Below are 25936 nucleotides of genomic sequence, written 5' to 3' on the forward strand. Positions count from 1 at the left end.
AAGTGAGAAGTGGTGTTACTGGGCATTTGAGCCCTGCAGACAGAAGCAGGAGGCATGGTTAGGTAGGCAGATTATGCAATAAACAGGACTGACCCAGCTCCTCCCCTTGCCCACTCCCCTCCCCATCACCTGATCCCACCCCTCAGCCAGGATATTAAAGCTCAGTGCATCCCCAGCACCCTCAGGAGCCCTCCTGCAAGGCCACCAAGATGAGACGGCTCTGCCTCTCCGCAGCCCTTCTCTTCCTCCTGGTTATCCTGGTGGACAGCACCCCGCTGAATATACACCATATCCAGGATGAAGGTAGGTCCAGCCTCACCTCTCTTCTACAGCTTCTGGAAAAATGATAGAAGTCCATTGAAGGGGGCGGGGCAGGTGAGGAGTGGGTATTGCCAAGCATCTCTGGATTTCTCCCGTCATGTTGGTCAGGATTACTGTCTGTTTCTTTGGTTTTGAAAGCATTGGTCTTCCTCCCTATGGAAGGGTATTCTCTAGTTCTGCAGTCTACTCTCTGGTGTGGTGTGTGGGCCTCTTCTGGAAGTGGCTCCTTTGTTGCAGGGCAAGGGCTCTAGGAATTGGGCTCATAAGTTGCAGTTCACCTTCTTAGTTCCTGCAAGGCATGTGGAATCTTCCCCATGGGTTCTGGGAAAGAACCCATGTCCCCTGCAGTAGCATGTGCATTCTTATCTACTGGACCATCAGGGAAGACTTAAGTTGCAAAGGTTTAACTCCACTGATATCTTGACTCTCATGAAGATATATATTACAATTTTATTATATATATATATATATATATATATATATATATACATATATATATATATATATAACTCTACCAGATCAGGGTCCCCATTTTGGAGACTCTCTATTCCTGTTCTCTGCCATGTCCCTGAACCTAACTGTAGTGTAGTAATAAAAGTAAATAAAGTGAAAGTTGCTCAGTTGGGTACAGCTATTTGCGACTCCATGAACTGTATAGTCCATGGAATTCTCCAGGCTGGAATCCTGGAATGGGATCCCTTTGCCTTCTCCAGGGATCTTCCCAACACAGATATTGAGTCTGCAATGCAGGAGCATTGCAGGCGGTTTCTTTACCAGCTGAGCCACCAGGAAACCCCTACATAGTAATAGAAAGCTTCAAATTTGTACCGTCTCTTAGTTAATCGCCTAGATCTCCTAAAACTGTTGGGGTTTCCTGCCGTTAGATGTTATGAGATGAGTCAGAAGAGGCAACTCAAGGTAACCTCAAGATGTGGTTGATATCCAAAAATCACAAGCATGTCTTTACTGTTTACAATTTTCAGCAACTGTCATTCCAGCACCTCTGAGGAGAAAGGAGGGAACTGAAAGTGAGATCAATCACCAGTGGCTTATAATACAACCAATATGCCTGTTTAGTGAACCCTAGGAAGAAATACATAAGAACTGGGCTCAGAGAGCTTGTTGGTTGGTGAATACAGGAAGCTGTTGTGAGGGCACTGTGCTCACTAGGGCACAGAGGCTGGGCACACCTCCCTCCTTCTTTGCCTGCACATCTCTTCCATTTTTCTGCCTTCAGTTCTATTTTGGGAATGTAACCAATGGTTTCCAAAGTTCAGCCCCCAGTTCTATTGAGTTGTTGAATTTGAAGATGGGGTCATGGACCCACAATCCCCCGTTTTACTTATTTGGTCACAAGGCTGATTGACTCAGGACCTCATGGCTGCCATCTGAACTGAATAGTCTTGAGCCCTCAACCTGCAGAATCTGCAGTAGCTCCATTGAGGACTTGTTGCACACCCAGTGGGTGTCTGGGGAATTGGGTGCTGTTGGTAGAGACACCACATATTTGGTGTCAGACAAAAACCCAGGACCACTCTCCCCTGTGATTTGGGGCTCAGGTGATGCTCCAAAAAGGGAGAGCAATGAAAGTACACATTGCAACCAGAAACTGATCTCAGTTGTCTGTATTTTCAGAGTTCTTGGGAGAATCAGGGAGTGTATCAAATGGATTGTAACATGCTAGTATCTTGTCCTGGCCCTATGACCCCTGGAACAAGTCATCTGCAATTTTCTCATCAGAACAGGGGATACATGTTACATGGGTTTTTTAACAGATTACCATTCATATATATGAGGAAGTGAATCACATTTCATGCTGAATTTCCTGCATTTTACACCAATATGTGTTAATCTAAAATAAATCTGAAAAAATTTCTTTTACTACTTCTTTTGGGCAAGAAAGAATATTAACATGTCAAATAGTGAGTGTTCTTCTATCATGAAAAATAATCAGAAAGACCTGGAATAAATGTGCTGCAGGGAATGTAAGAAAAAGACCTGTGTAGGTTGAGCACTGGGACCAAGGCTGAGACAATATTATGAAAGTGTCCAGGCCCTTGCCCATGTCCCCTTTTGACTATTGTTTATTATCCACATTTGTTCTTTACCTTGTCCAGCGTTGACTACTATTTTATTTGCATATTTGATCCTTACTTGGTTCATGTCCCAGGCTTCCTGAAAATGTTGGAATTTACTGTCGTTCATAGGTGTGGAGACAAGCCATGGAAGGGGACCTGAGAAGCGTTCAGTAATAGATGTGGTTACAAGCATCATCGACGGTGTGGCTACAGGTGAGAACTTTCTGTAGCTCTGGGGAGGGAAGAGGGCACTGAGATTGAGAACAGGCACCACTGGCCAATGATTCGATCACAATGCCTATTTAATGAAACCTCAATAAGAATCCATAAATATGCATTTCAGGGAGCATTTGGGGTGGTAATACATGATGTGATGTGAGGGTCCTATGTTTTCTAGGGCGTGGAGGATCCCCACACCTCCACTTCCACTTTGCCCTGCACATCTCACTCATTTCGCTGTGCCTAGATTTATCCTTTATGATAATGTGATATCCCTATGTGAGTGGCCTTACTGAGTATGGTCATCAGTTTTACTGAGTTATTGAACATGAAGTGGGGTAATGGAACTTCCCACTTTTAGACACTTTGTCAAATCAGGAGTAACTTGGGATAACATGGCTGGCATCTGAACTGAGGACAGTTTTGAACCCTCAACTTACATTATGTATACTAACTCCCTGGATTTGCTGTCAGAGTTAAATTGCCTTGTTGGACACTCAGTGGGTGTTTGGCGGAATTACATGTTGTTTCTAGAGACACCACAGACTTGGTGTCAGGGAAACCCAGACTCAGTCTTCCTGTTCTTTGGGAGCTCAGGTGAGTCCTGGGGACAGGGGAGTAATGAGAGTAGGTCACTGCACCTAGAAGCTCTCAGCATTAATCGGCATTTTCAGAGTTCCAGGCAGAAGAAGATAGTACATCAAGAGTTGTGACAGGGAAGTATCTTGTTCAGACTCTATCACCCTCATGATGTCTCAGTCCTCATGATGTCTCAGTCAGGCCATCTATAGTCCTCATCTAAACAGCAGATAAGTGGTAAATGAGTTCTTTTAACATTACCAGTCATAAAACTAAACAGCTTTTCACATTTCACGACCAAGTTTGGTCATTTTCCGCCAGAGTATATTCATGAAAAGATTTCTCTATCTGCTCCCTTGGAACCAAGGCTGGCACAATATTAAAATTCTCCTGGCCTTTTCCTTTGTCCACTTTTGCCTATGATTTTATTTTCCATATTTGAAACTTGTCCGGGTTCATGGTTCAATATTCCTGAAAATTTGAAATCTTTTCTTTCATAGGTACCAAGATTGTCGAAAAGGGAGCCAGTATACTCACAGGATTGGCTGAAATAATCAATAGAGCAATTAAAGGTTTGAACTTCCTGCACCTCTGGGGAGGGAGGAGGGCCTTGAGATGGAGATCAGTCACCTCTGGCTGGCAATACAATAGTTATGCCTATTGAGTGAAACCTCAATAAAAACCCATTAATATTGGTTCAGAGAGGTTATGAGGGGGGAACAAATGGTCCTGAGGTGAGGGTGCTCTGCTCAGGAGGGCATGGACGCTCCGCCTTCCTCCACTCCTTCCATGCCCTAGAGATCTCCTCCTTTTCACTGTTTCTGAGTTTTTTCCTGGACATTAATTTGAGAACAGTGATTAAGAGTTTTCCTGAAATTGATCGCTTGTTCCATTGAGTTTTTGAGCATGGAGGTGAAGAAATGGAAATTTCGAGTTTTGGTCACTTAGTCAGAAGCATGATAATGCGAGAACACATGGCTGGCATCTGAAGTCAGGACAGTCTTGATACCTGAACCTATGGCGTTGGCACTAACTCCACAGATATGGTATCAGAACTGAATGGACAGTGCGTGGCCTGTTGAGTGTTGGGAATTGGATGGTTGGTAGAAAAAATGTATTTGGCATTAAGAGAAAATGCAGACTCACCCTCTCCTTTGATTTGTGGTCTCAGGTGAGGCTTGGGGAGACGTGAGTAGTGAAAGTAAGCACCTGGACCGGGAAAATGTCACCAATTCTCTGTATTGTTAAGTTCCTAGCCAATCAATAGTGTATCAAATGGAATGTAACATGAGAATACCATATCCTGACCAGTCCACCCACATGATTGTGTCCTGGTGCAAGTCATCTGCAGTTTCCTCATCTGAGCAGGGGAAACATGTACATGAGTTCTTAGAACAGATGATGAGTTATGAACAGAAAGACTTTACTCATGTCTCAGGACCAGATTTGTCCATTTTCTACCACAAAGTGTTGATCTGAAAAAAATTCTCTACCTGCATGCTTTGGCCAAGTAAAAATATTTCTTTATCAAATAATATTTATTCCTATATTATTGAGAGTAATCCAAAGATATCCAACCACAGAGGAGGACAATTGCAGGGAAAGCAAGAAACATGGTCCTTGTGGCATATTCTGTGGGAGCAAGGCTGAGACAATATAACGAAAGTCTCCAGGCCCTTTCCCTTGTTGTCTTTTCACTATCATTATCTTATCCATGTTTGATCCTTTTCCTGTTTCATGGACCAGGCCTCCTGAATCTCTTCAAATTTACTCTTTCATAGGTCAGGTGATGATTTCCAGAATACAATTCGATAACCATACACTAGAGCCAACACTCAACGTTGAATACTCAACACTCACTGAGAATAAAGGTTTGTAGTTTTTGCACCTTGGGGAAGACGGAAGGGCACTGAGATTCTGATCAATGACCAATGATTCAATCAATAAGCCTATTTCTTGATTTATGCACCTATTTATGCACCTCACAGTACATAAATATTTCATGGTAAACTTTGTGCATGTTCCTCCAAGATGTGTTAATCTAAATAATTTTTTAACTATTTACTTTAGGCAGGAAAGAATATTTAGGTGTCAAGTAATGACTATTCTTCTTTCATGAAAAATAATTAGAAAAACCCGTGATGAATGTTCTCAAGGGAATGTAAGAAAGAGCCCTGTGTAGGATGACTCCTGATATCAAAACTGAGACATTATTAGGGAAGTTTCCTGGCCCTTTCCGATGTCCTCTTGTGACTAGTATTTCTTGACCATATTTGTTCCCTCCCTTGTCCAGTGTTGACTACTACTTTATTTGCATATTTTATCCTTACTTGGTTCATGTCCCAGGCTTCCTGAAACTGTTGGAATTTACTGTCTTTCATAGGTGTGGAGACAAGCCATAGAAGGGGACCTGAGAAGCGTTCAGTAATAGATGCGGTTACAAGTATCATCGATGGTGTGGCTACAGGTGTGAACTTTCTGCTACTCTGGGGAGGAAAGAGGGCACTGAAATTGAGAACAGGCACCACTGGCCAATGATTCAATGAAAATGCCTGTTTAGTGAAACCTCAATAAGAATCCCTAAATATGTGATTCAGAGAGCGTTTCGGGTGGTAACATACATAGGTGATGTGAGGGTCCTATGTTTTCTAGGGCGTGGAGGATCCCCACCCTCCACTTCCACTTTGCCCTGCATTTTTAACTCATTTTGCTGTGTCTAGATTTATACTTTATGATAACATGATATCCCTATGTGAGTGGTCTTACTGAGTATGGTCATCATTTACTGAGTTACTGAACAAGGAGTGGGGTAATGGAACTTCCCAGTTATAGACACTTTGAAAATCAGGAGTGACTCGGGATAACATAGCTGGCATCTGAACTGAGGACAGTTCTGAACCCTCAATTTACATAATCTATACTAACTCCCTGGATTTGCTCTCAGAATTAAATTGCCCTGTTAGACACCCAGTGGGTGTTTGGAGGAATTGCATGTTGTTTCAAGAGACACCACTGATTTGGTGTCAGGGAAACCCAGACTCACTCTCCCTGTGCTTTGGGAGCTCAGGTGAGTCCTGGGGACAGGGGACTAATGAAAGTAGGACACTGCACTCAGAAGCTCTCAGCATTTATAGATATGTTCAGAGTTCCTGGCAGAAGAGGATAGCATATCCAGTGGGTTTTGACAGGGAAGTATCTTGTTCGGTCCATATCACCCTCATGCTATATGACCTCAGGCTAGTCATCTATAGACCTCATCTGAACAGTAAAGAAGTGCTAAATGAGTTCCGTGAATGTTTACCAGTCATAAAACTAAACAGCTTATTCTCATTTCATGGCAAAGTTTGGTCATTTTCCACCAGGGTATATTCATGAAAAAATTTCTCTACTTGTTTCCTTGGGCTCTTGGGACCAAGGCTGTTATAATAATAGCAAATTCTCCATGTCTTTTTTTTTTGTCCACTTTTGCCTATGATTTTATTTTTCATATTTGAAACTTGTCCTGGTTCATGGTCCAATATTTCTGAATATTTTGAAATCTTTTCTTTCATAGGTACCAAGATTGTCAAAAAGGGAGCCAGTATACTAACAGGATTGGCTGAAATAATCAATAGAGCAATTAAAGGTTTGAACTTTCTGCACCTATGGGGAGAGAGGAGGGCACTGAGACAGAGATCAGTCACCTCTAGCTGACAATTCAATACTTATGCCTATTGAGTGAAACCTCAGTAAAAATCCATAAATATTGGCTCAGAGAGCTTGTGAGGGGGGAGCAAATGGTCCTGAGGTGAGCGTGTTTTGCTCAGGAGGGCATGGAAGCCTCACTCACCTCCACTCCTCCCATGTCCTAAAGATCTCCTCCATTTCACTGTTTCTGATTTTATCCTGTACCTTAATGTGAGGACAGTGAGTAAGAGGTTTCCTGGGTTTGGCAGTTGGTTTGATTGAGTATTTGAGCATGGAGTTGGGGTCATGGAAAGCTCAACTTTCAGTCTCTTGGTCAGAAGCATGAAACACTAGACCACATGGCTGGCATCTGAAGTCAGGACAATCTTGATAACTCAACCTGTGGCATCGGCACTAACTCCACAGATATGGTATCAGATGTCATTTTTCAGTGGTCTGCCCCTTGGCTGTTGGGCATTGGATAGTTGTTGGAAAAACCAGGCATTTGCTATCAGGAAAAAATCCAGACTCACCCTCCCCTGTGATTTGAGGGCTCACGTGAGGCGTGGGGAGAGGTGAGTAGAGAAAGTGAGACCCAGGAACTGGAAACTCTCACCAGTTTTCTTTATTTTCGAGTTCCTAGACAATCAATAGTGTATCAAATGTGTTGTGACATGGCAGTATCTAGTCCTGACCAGGACACACAGGTCTGTATCCTGGGGCAAGTCATCTGCAGTTTCCCCATTAGAACAGGGAAACATGTTCCATGAGTTCTTCGAATAGAAGAACGGTTATGAATGGAAAGGCTTTATTCACGTGTCACAACCAGATTTGTCCATTTTCCACCACAATGTGTTGATCTGAAAAAATTTCTCTACGTACCTACTTGCTTTGGCCAAGTTAAAATATTTATTTATCATATATTGTTTATTCCTGTATTACTAAAATAATAAAAAGAGATTAAACCATGCAGGGGCACAAAGCAGAGAAACAAGAAAGGCTAGCCCTTGTGGGGTAGCCTGTGGGAGCAAGGCTGACACAGTATAACGAAAGTCTCCAGGCCCTTTCCCTTGTTGTATTTTGACTGCTATTATCTTATCCGTGTTTGATCCTTTTCCTGTTTCATGGATCAGGCCTCCTGAAACTCTTCAAATTTACTCTCTTTCATAGGTCAGGTGATGATTTCCAGAATACAATTCGATAACCATACACTGGAGGAATTGCCAAAACTCAGTATTGAATACTCAACAATCAGTGAGGATAATACAGGTTTGTAGTTTCTGTACCTTGGGAAAGAGGGAAGGTCACTGAGATCTGATCAATGACCATTCATTCAATCAATAAGCCTATTTCTTGAAACCTCAACATTGCTTAAATATTTCATGGTGAATTTTGTGCATGTCTGCCAAGATGTGTTAATCTAAAAACATGTCTTAAAATAAATAAATAAAAAATAAAGTAAAAACATGCCTTTAACCTCTCACTTTGGGTAAGAAAGAATATTTAGATGTCAAATAAGGAGGATTCCTCTTTCATGAAAAGTAATTAGAAAAATGTGGGTTAAATGTTCTGCAGGGAATGTAAGAAAGAGTCCTGTGTAGGATGACTCCTGATACCAAAGCTAAGACATTATTAGGAATGTTTCCAGGCCCTTTCCCATGTCCTCTTTTGACTATTATTTATTATACATATTTGTCCCTTCCCTTGTCCAGTGTTGGCTACTATTTTATTTGCACATTTGATCCTTACTTGGTTCATGTCCCAGGCTTCCTGAAACTGTTGGAATTTACTGTCTTTCATAGGTGTGGAGACAAGCCATAGAAGGGGACTTGAAAAACGTTCAGTAATAGATGTGGTTACAAGTATCATCGACGGTGTGGCTACAGGTGAGAACTTTCTGCAGCTCTGGGGAGGGAAGAGGGCACTGAGATTGAGAACAGGCACCACTGGCCTATGATTCAATCAAATGCCTCTTTAATGAAACCTCAATAAGAATCCATGAATGTGGGCATTCAGGGAGCGTTTGGGATGGTAACAAAAGCGGTGATGTGAGGGTCCTGTGTTCTCTAGGGCATGGAGGATTCCCCACACCTCCACTTCCACTTTGCCCTGCAGTCTCACTAATTTCGCTGTGCCTAGATTTATCCTTCATGAAAACATGACGTCCATATGGGAGTGGTCTTCCTGAGTATGGTCATCAGATTCACTGAGTTATTGAACATGAAGTGGGGTAATGGAACTTCCCAGTTTTAGACACTTTGCCAAATCAGAAGTGACTCGGGATAACATGGCTTGCGTCTGAACTGAGGACAGTTGTGAGCCCTCAACTTACATAATCTATACTAACTCCCTGGATTTGCTGTCAGAGTTAAATTGCCTTGTTGGGCACTCAGTGGGTGTTTGGAGGAATTGCATATTGTTTCTAGAGACACCACAGATTTGGTGTCAGGGAAACCCAGACTCAATCTCCCTGAACTTTGGGAGCTCAGGTGAGTCCTGGGGACAGGGGAGTAATGAAAGTAGGACACTGCACCCAGAAGCTCTCAGCAGTTATTGATATTTTCAGAGTTCCTGACAGAAGAGGATAGTATATCAAGAAGGTTTTGACAGGAAATATCCTGTTTGGAACCTGTCACCCTCATGCTATGTGTCCTCAGGCAAGTCATCTATAGTCCTCATCTGAACCGTAGAGAAGTGCTAAATGAGTTCTTTGAAAATTTAGCAATCATAAAACTAAACAGTTTAATCTCATTTCATGGCAAAGTTTGGTCATTTTCCACCAGGGTATAATCATGAAAAGATTTCTCTACTTGCTTCCTTGGGCTCTTGGGACCAAGGCTGTTATAATATTAGCAAACTTTCCAGGTTTTTTCTTTTGTCCACTTTTGCCTGTTGTTTTATTTTCTATATTTGAAACTAGTCCTGGTTCATTGTCGAATATTCCTGAAAATTTTGAAATCTTTTCTTTCCTAGGTACCAAGATTGTCAAAAAGGGAGTCAGTATACTAACAGGATTGGCTGAAATAATCAATAAAGCAATTAAAGGTTTGAATTTTCTGTACCTATGGGGAGAGAGGAGGGCACTGAGACTGAGATCAGTATGCCTATTGAGTGAATGCTTATGCCTATTGAGTGAAAACTCTGTAAAAATCCATAAATAATGGCTCAGAGAGTTTATGGGGGGGGGGGGGGGACAAATGGTCCTGAGGTGAGGGTGCTCTGCTCAGGAGGGCATGGACGCTCCACCTTCCTCCACTCCTCCCGTGCCCTAAAGATCCTCCATTTCACTGTTTCTGATTTTATCCTGTACCGTCATGTGAGGACAGTGAGTAAGAGGTCTCCTGAGTTTGGTTGCTGGTTCGATTTAATGTTTGAGCATGAAGTTGGGGTTATGGAAAGTTCAACTTCCAGTCTCTTGATCAGAAGCATGATAACGCAAGACCACATGGCTGGCATCTGAAGTCAGGGCAGTCTTGATAACTCAACCTGTGGCATCGGCACTAACTCCACAGATATGGTCTCAGATGTCAATTGACAGTGGTCTGCCCCTTGGCTGTTGGGCATTGGATGGTTGGTGAAAATCCATGTATTTGATGTCAGGAAAAACCCCGATTCTCCCATCCCTGTGATTTGAGGCCTCACGTGAGGCCTGGGGAGAGGTGAGTAGAGAAAATGAGGTCCAGGACCTGGAAACTCTCACCAGTTTTCTGTATTTTTGAGTTCCTAGCCAATCAATAGTGTATCAAATGGGTTGTGACATGGCAGTATCTAGTACTGACCAGGCCAAACACAGGCTTGTACGTGGGGGAAAGTCATCTGCGGTTTCCTCATCTGAACAGGGGAAACATGTTCCATGAGTTCTTGGAATAGATGATGAGTCTTGAGTAGAAAGACTCTATTCACCTGTCATGATGAGATTTGTCCATTTTCCACCACAATGTGTTAATCTGAGAATATTTCTGTACTTACCTTTTTCCTTTGCCCAAGTGAAAATATTTATTTATCAAATAATGTTTATTCTTGTATTACTAAAATAATCAAAAGATGTAGAACCACGCAGAAGTGCAAAGAGGGGAACAAGAAACACAACCCTTGTGGGGTAGCCTGTGGGAGCAAGGCTGATACAGTTTAAGGAAAGTCTCCAGGCCCTTTCCCTTGTTGTCTTTTGACTGTCATTTTCTTATCCATGTTTGATCCTTTTCCTGTTTCATGAACCAGGCCTCCTGAAACTCTTGAAATTTATTCTCTTTCATAGGTCAGGTGATGATTTCCAGAATACAATTCGATAATCATACACTAGAGGAATTGCCAAAACTCAATATTGAATACTCAACACTCAGTGAGGATAATACGGGTTTGTATTTTCTGCATCTCAGGAAAGAGGGAATGGCACTAAGATTCTGATCAATGACCAATGATTCAATCAATAAGCCTATTTCTTGAAACCTCAACAGGGCATAAATATTTCATTGTGAATTTTGTGCATGTTCCCCCAAGATGTGTTAATCTAAAAACATGCCTTTAACCTCTTACTTTGGGCAAGAAAGAATATTTAGGTGTCAATGAGGATTCCTCTTTCATGAAAAATAATTTAAAAATGTGGGTTGATGTTCTGCCGGGAATGTAGCAAAGAGCGCTTATAGAGTGACTCTTGATTCCAGAGCTAAGACATTATTAGGAAAGTTTCCATGTCCTTTCCCATGTCCCCTTTTGACTATCGTTTTATTATCCGTATTTCTTCCTTCCCTTTTTTGGTGTTGACTACTATTTTATTTGCATATTTGATCCTTACTTGGTTCGTGTCCCAGGCTTCCTGAAAATGTTGGAATTTACTGTTGTTCATAGGTGTGGAGACAAGCCATAGAAGGGGACTTGAGAAGCGTTCAGTAATAGATGTGGTTACAAGTATCATCGATGGTGTGGCTACAGGTGTGAACTTTCTGCAATTCTGGGGAGAGGAGAGGGCACTGAGATTGATAAACAGGCACCACTGGCCTATGATTCAATCACAATCCCTGTTTAATGAAACCTTAGTAAGAATCCATGAATGTGGGCATTCAGAGAGCATTTGGGGTGGTAACACATGGCCGTGATGTGAGGGTCCTGTGTTCTCCAGGGCATGGAGGCTCCCCACACCTCCACTTCCCCTTTGCCCTGCACATCTAACATTTCACTGTGTCTAGCTTTATCCTTATTGATAACGTGACATCTCCATGTTAGTGGTCTTCCTGAGATCATCATCAGATTTACTGAGGTATCGAACATGGAGTGGGGTAATTGGACTTCTCATTTTTAGAATTTGTCAAATCAAGAGTGACTTGGGTTAACATGGCTGGTATCTGAACTGAGGACAGTTATGAGCCCTCAACTTGTGCAATCTATACTAACCCCCTGGATTTGCTGTAAGAATTAAATTGCCTTGTTAGACACCCAGGGGGTATTTGGAGGAATTGCATGTTGTTTCTAGAGACACCACAGATTTGGTGTCAGGGAAACCCAGACTCACTCTTCCTGAGCTTTGGGAGCTCAGGTGAGTCCTGGGGAAAGGGGAGTAATGAAAGCAGGACACTGTACCCAGAAGCTCTCAGCATTTATCGATATTTTCAGAGTTTTTGACAGACGAGGATCGTATATCAAGTGGGTTTTGACAGGGAAGTATCTTGTTCAGACTCTATCACCCTCGTGCCATGTGTCCTCAGACAAGGCATCTATAGTCCTCATCTGAACAGTAGATCAGTGCTAAATGAGTTCTTTAAACATTTAGCAGTCACAAAACTAAACAGCTTATTCTCCTTTCGTGGCCAAATTTGATCATTTTCCACCAGGGTATATTAATGAAAAGTTTTTTTCTACCTGCTTCCTTGGGCTCCTGGGATGAAGGCTAGGACAACATTATCAAATTCTCCAAGCCTTTTCCTTGGCCCACTTTTGCCTATGATCTTATTTTCCATATTTGTAACTTGTACTGGTTCATGGTCCAATATTCCTGAATATTTTGAAATCTTTTCTTTCCTAGGTACCAAGATTGTCAAAAAGGGAGTCAGTATACTAACAGGATTGGCTGAAATTATCAATAAAGCAATTAAAGGTTTGAATTTTCTGCACCTATGGGGAGAGAGGAGGGCGCTGAGACTGAGATCAGTCACCACTGGTTGACAATTGAATGCTTCTGCCTATTGAGTGAAACCTCAGTAAAAATCTGTAAATATTGGCTCAGAGAGTTTGTGAGGGGGGAGCAAATGGTCCTGAGGTGAAGGTGCTCTGCTCAGGAGGGCATGGACATTCTGCCTATCTTCACTCCTCCCATGCCCTAAAGATCTCCTCCATTTCACTGTTTCTGATTTTATCCTGTACCTTAATGTGAAGAGAGGTTTCCTTAATTTGGTCGCTGGTTCGATTGAGTTTTTGAGCATGGAGTTGGGGTCATGGAAAGCTCAACTTTCAGTCTCTTGGTCAGAAGCATGATAACGTGAGACCACACGGCTGGCATCTGAAGTTAGGGCAGTCTTGATAACTCAACCTGTGGCATCGGCACTAACTCCACAAATATGTTATCAGATGTGAACTGACAGTGGTCTGCCCCTTGGCTGTTGGTCATTGTATGGTTGGTGAAAAAAGCATGTATTTGGTATCAGGAAAAAAACCCAGATTCACCCTTCCCTGTGACTTGAAGCCTCATGTGAGGCCTGGGGAGAAGTGAGTAGAGAAAGTGAGACCCAGGAACTGGAAACTCTAACCAGTTTTCTGTATTTTCGAGTTTCTAGCCAATCAATAGTGTATTAAATGGGTTGTGACATGGCAGTATCTAGTTCTGACAAGGCCACTCAGGCCTGTATCCTGGGGCAAGTCATCTGCAGTTTCCTCATCTGAACAGGGGAAACATGTTTCATGAGTTCTTCAAATAGATGAAGAGTTATGAATGGAAAGACTTTGTTCATGAATCATGGCCAGATTTGTCCATTTTCCACCACAAAGTGTTGATCTGAAAAAATTTCTCTACTTACATACTTGCTGTGGCCATGTTAAAATATTTCTTTATCAAATAATCTTTATTCCTGTATTATTAAAATAATTAAAAAAAAGAGGTTGAACCACGCTGGAGTGCAAGGCAGGGAAATAAGAAACACGGCCTTTGTGGGGTAGCCTGTGGGAGCAAGGCTGATACAGTATAACAAAAGTCTCCAGGCCCTTTCCCTTGTTGTCTTTTGACTGTCATTTTCTTATCCATGTTTGATCCTTTTCCTGTTTCATGGACCAGGCCTCCTGAAACTCTTGAAATTTATTCTCTTTCATAGGTCAGGTGATGATTTCCAGAATACAGTTTGATAACCATACACTAGAGGAATTGCCAAAACTCAGTATTGAATACTCAACACTCAGTGAGGATAATACAGGTTTGTAGATTATGCACCTCGGGAATCACGGAAGGGCACTGAGATTCTGATCAATGACCAATGATTCAATCAATAAACCTATTTCTTGAAATCTCAACAGGGCATAAATATTTCATTGTGAATTTTGTGCATGTTCCCCCAAGATGTGTTAATCTAAAAACATGCCTTTAACCTCTTACTTTGGGCAAGAAAGAATTATTTAGGTGTCAAATAATGAGATTCCTCTTTCATGAAAAATAATTAGAAAATTTGGGTTGAATGTTCTGCCCTGTCTTGGATGACTCCTGATACCAAAGCTGAGACATTATTAGGAACGTTTCCAGGCCCTTTCCCATGTCCCCTTTTGACTATTGTTTATTATCCATATTTGTTTCCTCCCTTGTCCAGTGTTGACTACTATTTTATTTGCATATTTGATCCTTACTTGGTTCATGTCCCAGGCTTCCTGAAACTGTTGGAATTTACTGTCTTTCATAGGTGTGGAGACAAGCCACAGAAGGGGACTTGAGAAACGTTCAGTAATAGATGTGGTTACAAGTATCATCGATGGTGTGGCTACAGGTGTGAACTTTCTGCTAATCTGGGGAGGGAAGAGGGCCCTGAGATTGAGAACAGGCACCACTGGATAATGATTCAACCAAAATGCCTATTTAACGAAGCCTCAGTAAGAATCCATGAGTGTGCGCATTCAGGGAGCATTTGCGGTGGTAACGCACGGCTGTGATGTGAGGAATCCATGTTCTCTAGGGCATGGAGGCTCCTCATACCTCAGCTTCCACTTTGCCCTGAACATCTCACTCATTTCGCTGTGCCCAGATATATCTTTTTTGATAATGTGACATTCCGATCTGAATAGTCTTCCTGAGTACGGTCGTCAGATTTACTGGGCTATAGAACATGGAGTGGGGTAATGTGACTTCCCAGTTTTAAACACTTTGTCAAATCAGGGGTGCCTCGGAATAGCATGGTTGGCATCTGAACTGAGGACAGTCTGAGCCCTCAACTTACACAATCTATAGTAACTCCCTGGATTTGCTGTCAGAATTAAATTGCCATGTTGGGCACTCGGTGGCTGTTTGGAGGAATTGCATGTTGTTTCTAGAGACCACAGATTTGGTGTCAGGGAAACCCAGACTCACTCTCCCTGAGCTTTGGGAGCTCAGGTGAGTCCTGGGGACAGGGGAGTAATGAAAGTAGGACACTGCACCAAGAAGCTCTCAGCACTTATCGATACGTTCAGAGTTCCTGACAGAAGAGGATAGTACATCAAGAGGGTTTTGGCAGGGAAATATCTTGTTGGACCCTGTCATCCTCATGCCATGTGTACTCAGGCAAGTCATCTGTAGTCCTCACCTTAACAGTAGATCAGTGCTAAATGAGTTCTTTGAAAATTTGGCAGCAATAAAACTAAACCGATTTTTCTCATTTCATGACCAAGTTTGCTCATTTTTCACCAGGATAGATTCATGAAAAGATTTCTCTACCTGCTTCCTTGGGCTCCTGGGACCAAGTCCAGTACAATATTAGCAAATTCTCCAAGCCTTTTCCTTTGTCTACTTTTGCCTATAATTTATTTTCTATATTTGAAACCTGCCTTGGTTCATGGTCCAATATTCCTGAATATTTTGAAATCTTTTCTTTCCTAGGTACCAAGATTGTCAAAAAGGGAGTCAGTATACTAACAGGATTGGCTGAAATAATCAATAAAGCAATTAAAGGTTTGAATTTTCTGCACCTATGGGGAGACAGGAGAGCACTGAGACTAAGATCAGTAACCACTGGCTGACAATTCAATGCTTATGCGTGTTGAGTGAAAGCTCAGTAAAAATCCATAAATATTGGCTCAGAGAGTTTATGAGGGGGGAACAAATGGTCCTGAGGTGAGGGTGCTCTGTTCAGGAGGGCATGGAAGCCCTGCTCACCTCCACTCCTCCTGTGCCCTAAAGATCTCCTCCATTTCACTGTTTCTGATTTTATCCTATACCTTAATGTGAGGAGAGTGAGTAAGAGGTTTCCATAGTTTGGTCGCTGGTTCGATTGAGTTTTTGAGCATGGAGTTGGGGTCATGGAAAGTTCAACTTTCAGTGTCTTGGTCAGAATCATGATAATGCAGACCACATGGCTGGCATCTGAAGTCAGGGCAGTCTTGATATCTCAACCTGTGGCATCAGCATTAACTCCACAAATATGGTATCAGATGTCGATTGACCTTGGTCTGCCCCTTGGCTGTTGGGCATTGTATGTTTGGTGAAAAAAGCATGTATTTGGTGTCAGGAAAAAAACCCAGACTCACCCATCCCTGTGATTTGAGGCCTCATGTAAGGCCAGGGGAGAGGTGAGTAGAGAAAATGAAACCAAGGACCTGGAAACTCTCACCAGTTTTCTGTATTTTTGAGTTTCTAGCCAATCAATAGTGTACCCAATGGGTTGTGACATGGTAGTATCTACTTCTGACCAGGCTACACACAGGCCTGTATCCTGGGGCAAGTCATCTGCAGTTCCCTCATCTGAACAGGGGAAACATGTTCCATGAGTTCTTTGACTAGATGAAGAGTTATGAATGGAAAGACTTTGTTCATGAATCATGGCCAGGTTTGTCCATTTTCCACCACAAAGTGTTGATCTGAAAAAATTTCTCTACTTACCTACTTACTTTGGCCAAGTTAAAATATTTCTTTATCAAATAATGTTTATTCCTGTGTTACTAAAACCATCAAAAGACATTGAACCACACAGAAGTGAAAGCAGGGAAACAAGAAACACAGCCCTCGTGGGGTAGCCTGTGAGAGCAAGGCTCATACAGTATAACAAAAGTCTCCATCCAGGCCCTTTCCCTTGTTGTCTTTTGACTGTCATTTTCTTATCCATGTTTGATCCTTTCCTGTTTCATGGACCAGGCCTCCTGAAACTCTTGAAATTTCCTCCCTTTCATAGGTCAGGTGATGATTTCCAGAATACAGTTCAATAACCATACACTAGAGGAATTGCCAAAACTCAATATTGAATACTCAACACTCAGTGAGGATAATACAGGTTTGTAGATTATGCACCTCGGGAATCACGGAAGGGCACTGAGATTCTGATCAATGACCAATGATTCAATCAATAAGCCTATTTTTTGAAACTTCAACAGGGCATAAATATTTCATTGTGAATTTTGTGCATGTTCCCCCAAGATGTGCTAATCTAAAAACATGTCTTTAACCTTTTCTTTGGGCAAGAAAGAATATTTAGGTGTCGAATAATGAGGATTCCTCTTTCATGAAAAATAATTAAAAAACATGGGTTGATGTTCTGCCGGGAATGTAGCAAAGAGTCCTTATAGAATGACTCTTGATTCCAAAGCTGAGACACTATTAGGAAAGTTTCCATGTCCTTGCCCATGTCCCCTTTTGACTATCATTTTATTATCCATATTTCTTCCTTCCCTTGTCCAGTGTTGACTGCTATTTTATTTGCATATCTGATCCTTACTTGGTTCATGTCCCAGGCTTCCTGAAACTGTTGGAATTTACTGTTGTTCATAGGTGTGGAGACAAGCCATAGAAGGGGACTTGAGAAGCGTTCAGTAATAGATGTGGTTACAAGTATCATCGATGGTGTGGCTACAGGTATGAACTTTCTGCAACTCTGGGGAGAGGAGAGAGCACTGAGATTGAGAAAAGGAACCACTGGCCTATGATTCAATCATAATGCCTGTTTAATGAAACCTCAATAAGAATCCATGAATGTGGGCATTCAGAGAGTGTTTGGTGTGGTAACACATGGCGGTGATGTGAGGTCCTGTGTTCTCTAGGGCATGGAGGCTCCCCACACGTCCACTTCCACTTTGCCCTGCACCTCTCACTCATTTTACTCTGCTTAGATTTATCCTTCATGAAACATGACATCCCTATTGTGAGTGGTATTCCTGAGTATGGTCATCAGATTTACTGAGTTATTGAACATGGAGTGGGGTAATGGAACTTGCCAGTTTTAGACACTTTGTCAAATCCAGAGTAACTCAGGATAACATGGCTGGCTTCTGAACTGAGGACAGTTCTGAGCCCGCAACTTACACAATCTGTACTAACTCCCTGGATTTGCTGTCAAGAGTTAAATTGCCATGTTGGACACCCAGTGGGTGTTTGGAGGAAGGCATGCTGTTTATGCTGCTGCTGCTAAGTCGCTTCAGTCGTGTCTGGCACGTGCGACCCCATAGATGGCAGCCCACCGGGCTCCTCTGTACCTGGGATTCTCCAGGCAAGAACACTGGAGTGGGTTGCCGTTTCCTTCTCCAAATGGCGTGCTGTTTCTAGAGACCACATATTGGTGTCAGGGAAACCCAGACTCACTCTCCCTGTGCTTTAGGAGCTCAAGTGAGTCCTGGAGGCAGGGGAGTAATGAAAGCAGGACACTGTACCCAGAAGCTCTCAGCATTTATCGATATTTTCAGAGTTCCTGACAGAAGGGAAGAGTATATCAAGTGGGTTTTGACAGGGAAGTATCTTGTTCAAACTCTATCACCCTCATGCCATGTGTCCTCAGGCAAGTCATCTGTAGTCCTCATCTGAACAGTAGATCAGTGCTAAATGAGTTCTTTGAAAATCTAGCAATCAAAAAACTAAACAGCTTATTCTCCTTTCATGGCCAAATTTGCTCATTTTCCACCAGGGTATATTCATGAACTGAACTGTTATTCATGAAAAGATTTCTCTACCTGCTTCCTTGGGCTCCTGGGACCAAGGCTTGTACAATATTAATGAATTCTCCCAGCCTTTTCCTTTGTCCACTTTTGCCTATGATTTTACTTTCCTTATTTGAAACTTGTCCTGGTTCATGGTCTAATACTCCTGAAAATTTTGACATCTTTTCTTATAGGTACCAAGATCGTCAAAAAGGGAGCCAGTATACTAACAGGATTGGCTGAAATAATCAGTAAAGCAATTAAAGGTTTGAATTTTCTGCACCTATGGGGAGATAGGAGGGCACTGAGACTGAGATTAGTCACCACTGGTTGACAATTCAATACATATGCCTACTGAGTGAAAGTTCAGTAAAAATCCATAAATAATGGCTCAGAGAGCTTGTGAAGGGAGAGCAAATGGTCCTGAGGTGAGGGTGCTGGGCTCAGCATAGCATGGAAGCCCCGCTCACCTCCACTCCTCTTGTACCCTAAAGATCTCCTCCATTTCACTGTTTCTGATTTTATCCTGACCTTAAAGTGAGGATGGTGAGTAAGAGAATTCCTGAGTTTGGTGGCTGGTTTGATTGAGTTTTTGAGCATGGAGTTGGAGTCATGGGAAGTACAATTTTCAGACTCTTGGTCAGAAGCATAATAAGGCAAGACCACATGGCTGGCATCTGAAGTCAGGGCAGTGTTGATAACTCAACCTGTGGCATCGGCACTAACTCCACAGATATGGTATCAGAAGTCAATTGACAGTGCTCTGCCCCTTGGCTGTGATTTGGATGGTTGGTGGAAAAACCATGTGTTTGGTGTCAGGAGAATCCCAGACCCACCCTCCCCTGTGATTTGAGGGCTCACGCAAGGCTTGGGGAGGGGTGAATAGAGGAAGTAAGACCCTGGACCTGGAAGCTGTCACCAGTTCTCTGTTTTTTCGAGTTCCTAGCCAATCAATAGTGTATCGAATGGGTTGTGATATGGCTGTGTCTTGTCCTGACGAGGCCACCCACAGGCTTGTATGATGGGGCAAGTCATCTGCACTTTCCTCATCTGAACAGGGGAAACATATTCCCTGAGTTCTTCAAATAGATGATGAGTTATGAATGGAAAGACTTTGTTCACATGTCATGGCCAGATTTGTCCGTTTTCTACCATAATATGTTCCTCTGAAAAAAATTTCTCTACCTACTTGCTTTGGCCAAGTAAAAATATTTCTTTATCAAATAATGTTTATTCTGTATTATTAAAGTTAATCAAAAGACTTTGAGCCACGGAACAGGGAAACTTCAGGGAAACCAGAAACAGAGCCCTTGTGTGGTAGGATGAGGGACCATGGCTGAGACAATTTTACAAAAGTCTCCAGGCCCTTTCCCTTGTTGTCTTTCGACTATTTCTATCTTGTCCATGTTTGATCCATTTCTTATTTCATGAAGCAGGCCTCCTAAAACTCTTGAAATGTACTCTCTTTCATAGGTCAGGTGATGATTTCTGGAATACAATTTGATAACCATACACTAGAGGAATACCAAACACTCAAGATTGAATACTCAACACTCAATGAGGAGAATAAAGGTTTGTAGTTTCTGCACCTTGGGGAAGAGTGAAGGACACAGAGATTCAGATCAGTCACCAATGACCAATGATTCAATCAGTATGCCTATTTCTTGAAACCTCAACAGTGCATAAACACATAGGTTCAGAGAGTTTTCAGGGTGGTGAATACGATTGTGAGGGTGCTGTGCTCACAAGGGAATGGAAGCTCCACGCACACAGTCCCTCCTCTTTGCCCTACAAGTCTCCTCCATTTCACTGTTTGTGAATGCTTCATGTATATTCATCTGAGAACAACAAGTAAGTGTTTTCCTCAGTTTGGTCAGTTATTGAACATGGAGGTGAGGTCATGGACTTCCCCATTTTATCCACTTGGTCACAAGCAAAAGTAAGTGGGAACCATGTGTCTGGCACTAAACTGAGGACAGTCCTGTGTGCTCAGCCTGTGGGGTCTGCACTAACTGCTTGAATTTCATATCAGATGTCAATTGAATGGGGGACGCCCAGTGGGTGTTGGGGAATTGGTTGATGGTAGAGACATCACAGGTTTGTGTGAGGAGAAACCCAGGCTTACTCTGACCCGTGACTGGAGGCTATTGTTACCTTGGGTACAAGGAAGTGATGAACGTAGGACACTGACTCCAGATACTCTTACAAGTGAACTGTATTTTCCGAATTCCTGGTAGAATCAGGTATTGTATCAGATGAGTTGTGACATCATAGCAATTTGTCCTGACTCTACCACCCACATGTTCTGTTCCTGGGGAAAGTTATCTGCAGTTTCTTCATCTGCAGAGGGGAGATATGTTACATGGATTCTTTGAACAGGTTACCAATCATGAATATAAAGAATTTATGCCCTGCTACCTTAGTGTTTACAGCATTTGAGAGTATAGTTTCCTGACAAGGGATTGAACCTATGACTCCAATATTGGAAGCCAAAGTCTTAACCACTGGACAACCTCGGAAGTCTTACAGCTATTCAAAGGCATTATACCAAACTTCCTTAAAAGACTTCATGAGAAGATATATGTTTGTACATGATTACAATATCAGGTCACCCCTAGCAACATTCATAATTCTGTCCCAGAAAGGAGGTTTTCAAATGGTCTTTTCAATCTTGCATTCCTCCACAGCCTTAACATTCTCTATGGCAAACAAACTGGGGGTTCTCGTTGTTGTCCTTGTATGGAGCTGTGATGAGCATCCTCATAACTGGGCCATTGCCCCTCTCATTCCAGCAGCTTCTATGCCTGCCTTCTGCCTGGAGCCTAAAGTAACAGGTGGCTGCAATACCATGATGACCAGGTACTTCTACAATGCCCAGACCGGCCTCTGTGAGCAGTTTGTGTATGGAGGCTGTGAAGGAAATGCAAACAACTTCGAAAAATTAGAGGACTGCATGAAGACCTGCTCTCAAGAGGCAGGGTCCCTATGGTAAGACAGGGGGCAGGGCACAGGAGGAAGGGAAGGGCTGGGGAAAGAGGTGGAGCTCAGGGGGCCACACACCACTCACCCTGCACAGTGTCCTCCCCCTCGCTGCTGCCAGGAGGGGAGGCTGCAGTGTCCTGTGAAACCCACACTGAGCGAGGTCTTCAGGGAGAGAATGGCAGAAGGTCAGCCTCTGATGCCTCTTTGTGACCATCTCAGCCTGATCACATGCTCCCCTTTCTCAGTTGGGAACAGCGATTCAGCCACCCTCCAGGGCAGGTCTGCAGTGCTTCTGGGTGCCCTACGTAGTCTTGGAAAATTCACTTCCTTCTTGTTCATGATTCAGGAATGTGGTTCCAAATTTTTTTGAAAATATGGATTCTATTAAGTTGACCATTGTCCATGTCTGGGGCTACACTGAAGGCACTCAACAAGTTCCTTTCTTTTTGCAGAGGACACGCGAAGAGTGGATTCAGGAACTCTGAAGTCTGAGGAGGACCCCTGCAGGGCTGGGCTGTGGCTGCATCTGAACCTCTTCAGTCTCCTCACAGTCCTTCTCAGCCCTACCCTCCTTTACAGAGTCTGCCCCTTTCCTTTCCTCTGTTGGTCAACATGTCTAATTCTGTCTCTACCAGCTGGTTCTCAGCACCATGAGAGCATGTCTTCCCTTTACCCCTAGCACTTCCCACAGTTCCTGATACCAATGAGACAGTTTATAGTTATTTGAGGAAAGAAGGAAGGAAAGAAGGCACACTCCTCACGACCAGAGTAACTGCAGAGCCTGCTGTGTAACACAGGATTTTTGTTTTCACCTCCATCCTCAAGGCATCCTCACCGTCATCCCCCTGCCCACCATCACTGCTCTCCTTGTACGTGGCCAAGGTGGAATTTCCAGCATCCAGTTCCCAACATCAGTAATGAGAGAAGAGTTTGGTTTAAAAAAGCCCCCTTTCCACACAATGATGTTGCAATTTTCATTTCTCTAGCTTCAAACACTATGGTTTATATTTCAGTAAATGTATATTCAAAATTAAACTGACTGGAGTGGAGTCTGTTGTTTATAATTACAAACCTTAACAAATAGTGTCCATGGAAATGGTGGTCCTCCTAACTGTTCTGTAGACAGTGGGCACCTCCCATTCCCCTTTCCAGACACTGTGCCCTATCGGGTATAGGAAGCAAACCTATTATACCATCATCAACTCCCTAATAGCATCGCAAGTACAGATAACCCTGTGAGATACACACATCAACTTGACAACCTTTCCTTGTTACTTTTAATCTCAGTCAAACTGGGGAGCAGGTTGTCCTCCTGACTCTCAGAAGGAGAATGGGTATGAGACTGAGTTGTCCACTGATCTAAGAAATCTGATTCCCTGAGGTCACATGTGGGGAGGAGGCGTCATACTTCAGCTAAAGAAAGGTCAACTACTGTTTAGTATCCCTGACTCTGTGTTAGCATTTTGCCTACATTTTCCCATTAATCATGCTAAGAATCCATCAAGGGAGGAAATGGAGGTGTAGAGATGGCACTTACCTGCTGTATGCAGTCCCTAACATGACAGGTCCTTGCTCTCCCAAGCAGAGGGACTTTGATGATGCTTTCATGCTCTGCTTCTGGGAAGATTTAGAATGAAGGCAACTTTGGAAATAGACAGTATCTGTTTCACCACACATTAGTAAAGTTTGTCATGGAGACCTCCGCAAGTAGTAGTATTAGTGTTTGAATAAATGAGAACCCACAGGGTGTTGGTGCTGTTTTTCATATCTTTCCAGTCTTGGGCAAATTCTCAACATCTCTGAGCTTTGCTTTCTTTAGTATAAATAATGATAAGACTGGTATTTTTCAATGTTTCCAGCCTGGGACCACTGAAATACTCCACTTTTTCTTCCTGCTTTTCTTTTTCTTTGGAATAGTTTTGTTTGTTGTCTCCTGTACAGTATTACGGACCTCTGAACATACGTCTTCAGGCACACTGTTTACAAGTTCTAATCCCCTGAATCTATTTGTTGCCTCTACTATATATTCACAGTGGATTGGGTTTAAGTCATACCCGGTTGGCCTAGTAGTTTTCTGGCTTTCTTTAGTTTAAGCCTAAATTTTGTTATAAGATTCTGATGATTGGAGCCACAGTCAGTTTCAGGTCTTGTTTTTACTAACTCTACACAGTTTCTCCATCTTCAGCTACAAAGAACGAAACCAATTTGATTTCAGTGCTGACCATTTGTTGATGTCCATGTGTAAAATTGTCTCTAGTGTTGTTGAAAAAGGGTATTGGCTATGACCATGCATTCTCTTGGCAGAATTCAATTAGTTGCCTTGTTTCATTTTGTTTTCCAAGGCCAAGCTTGCCTGTTACTCCAAGTATCTCTTGACTTCCTACTTTTGAATTCCAATCTCCAATGATGAATAGAACATTTTTGTTGTTGTTGTTAGTTGTCAGAGTTCTTCTATGTCTTCACAGAACTGAGCAATTTCAGTTTCTTCAGCATCAGTGGTAGGGGGATAGACTTGAATTACTGTGATGTTGAATGGCTTGCCTTGGAAACAAACCGAGAACATGCTGTCATTTTTGAAGTTGTACTCAAGTACTGCATTTCAGACTCTTGTTGATTATGAGGGCCACTCCTTCCAAAGTTAACTGCAGGCAGAGCAAAATGCAGTATTTCCTTGAGTTTGCTTGGGGGATCAAGACTGCTTTTTCCATGCTGGTACAATGTTAGTCAAGACTCAATGCTCTTCCTCTTGTGCCCCTATCAGACTATATTTTATTTCCCTATAATGTTATCAATGATAGTTACATGCATAATTATATAGACAGGGCTCATCATCATAGAGACTCACAGGAATTTTACTTCATCCACTCTCTTCAATGATGGGGCACTTAGCATGAGTATTAAATAAGAGAGTCATTTACTTAGAAATATTTATCAAAATTTATCCTTTTGGTTCTGAGAGCATAGTTTCTTGAGTAGGGAAAAAGCTATAAACAAAATACAGTAAAAAAAAAAATATATATATATATATATATATATATAAGGGAGACAGACAATAAAAATGGGAAAATCCTATGCCAGGTCTTGATGAGAGTCATGAAGAAAGGGAGTGATGGGGATTCAGAAGGTAGCAGAGGGTCAGGGAAACTCTCTGTGATAAACAGGCATTGAGCAGAGTCTGTCAAAAAATGTGCTTAGTGTGTTTGAGAGGCAGACAAGACCAGGGTGACTGGAGCCAAGTGGATTGAGGAGGGGTTAAGTGGAAGGGGACCAGACAGAGCGGCTATGGGGACAGATCATGGAGAGCCTTTTAGAACTTTAAGAATCAGGATCTGACTCTCAGAAAACCAGAGTCACTGAGGGATTGGTCATGGGGGCCATAGGCTAGGATTCACTTTGAAACAGGATCCTGCAGCTGCAGCTGAAGAATGGCCTCTAAGGGGCAAAAGGCAGAGACAGAGGCCCCTGGGCAGGCTGCTGCAGTGGTCCAGTGAGCCACGATGGAGTGTGTACCCATATTGTTCCCTGGGCCGATCTCAGTTTACTAGAAAAGCATGAATAATTTACTCTGTTGAGGTTTCAGTGGAGGCTTCATCACAATCATGATTCATTAAATCTTTAGCCATTTGTGATGGACTCGCTCTCCAAACCCTCTCCTTTCTTTGAGGTGTGGGGGCAGGGAAAAGTAGAAGGTAGGACTCAAAACTCCTTCCTTAAATAATTAAAAATTACTTCCTTCTTGGTGGTCATTGTGATCCTGAGAGCACTGTGGTTTCTCATTTCCAGGACGGTTTAGGTCCTGTCCAGGTACACAGTGTCCAGGTCTGGGGCTTCAGAGATTCAATCAGCAAGTTCCTCTCCGTTTGCAGAGGCCATGGGAACTGGGCTCCCCTGAGAGGTTGAAGTCCAAGGAGTACCCACAGGGCTGAGCTCTGGCTGCTTCTGATAGTATTCAGCCTTTCCCTCTTGCTTCTCAACACTACCTTCCTCAGCAGAAGTCTGCCTCTTTCCTCTCTCCCATACGACTACTTGCT

General features: G+C 42.7%; 1 protein-coding gene across 1 annotated transcript; it reads left to right on the top strand.

The window, feature by feature from the left end:
* Positions 1-209: 209 nt before the first annotated feature.
* LOC122681122 (trophoblast Kunitz domain protein 1) lies at positions 210-22823 on the top strand. Its single transcript, XM_043882836.1, has 21 exons — positions 210-303; positions 2529-2612; positions 3698-3769; positions 4979-5068; positions 5581-5664; positions 6751-6822; positions 8034-8132; positions 8666-8749; positions 9837-9908; positions 11119-11217; positions 11709-11792; positions 12880-12951; positions 14159-14257; positions 14735-14818; positions 15904-15975; positions 17192-17290; positions 17785-17868; positions 19118-19189; positions 20397-20495; positions 21716-21911; positions 22703-22823. The coding sequence occupies exons 1-21, from the start codon at positions 210-212 to the stop codon at positions 22821-22823; spliced, it is 1932 nt and encodes a 643-aa protein (XP_043738771.1).
* Positions 22824-25936: the final 3113 nt, after the last annotated feature.

Source organism: Cervus elaphus, chromosome 23 (assembly GCF_910594005.1).
Source record: "Cervus elaphus chromosome 23, mCerEla1.1, whole genome shotgun sequence".
NCBI classification, from domain to species: domain Eukaryota; kingdom Metazoa; phylum Chordata; class Mammalia; order Artiodactyla; family Cervidae; genus Cervus; species Cervus elaphus.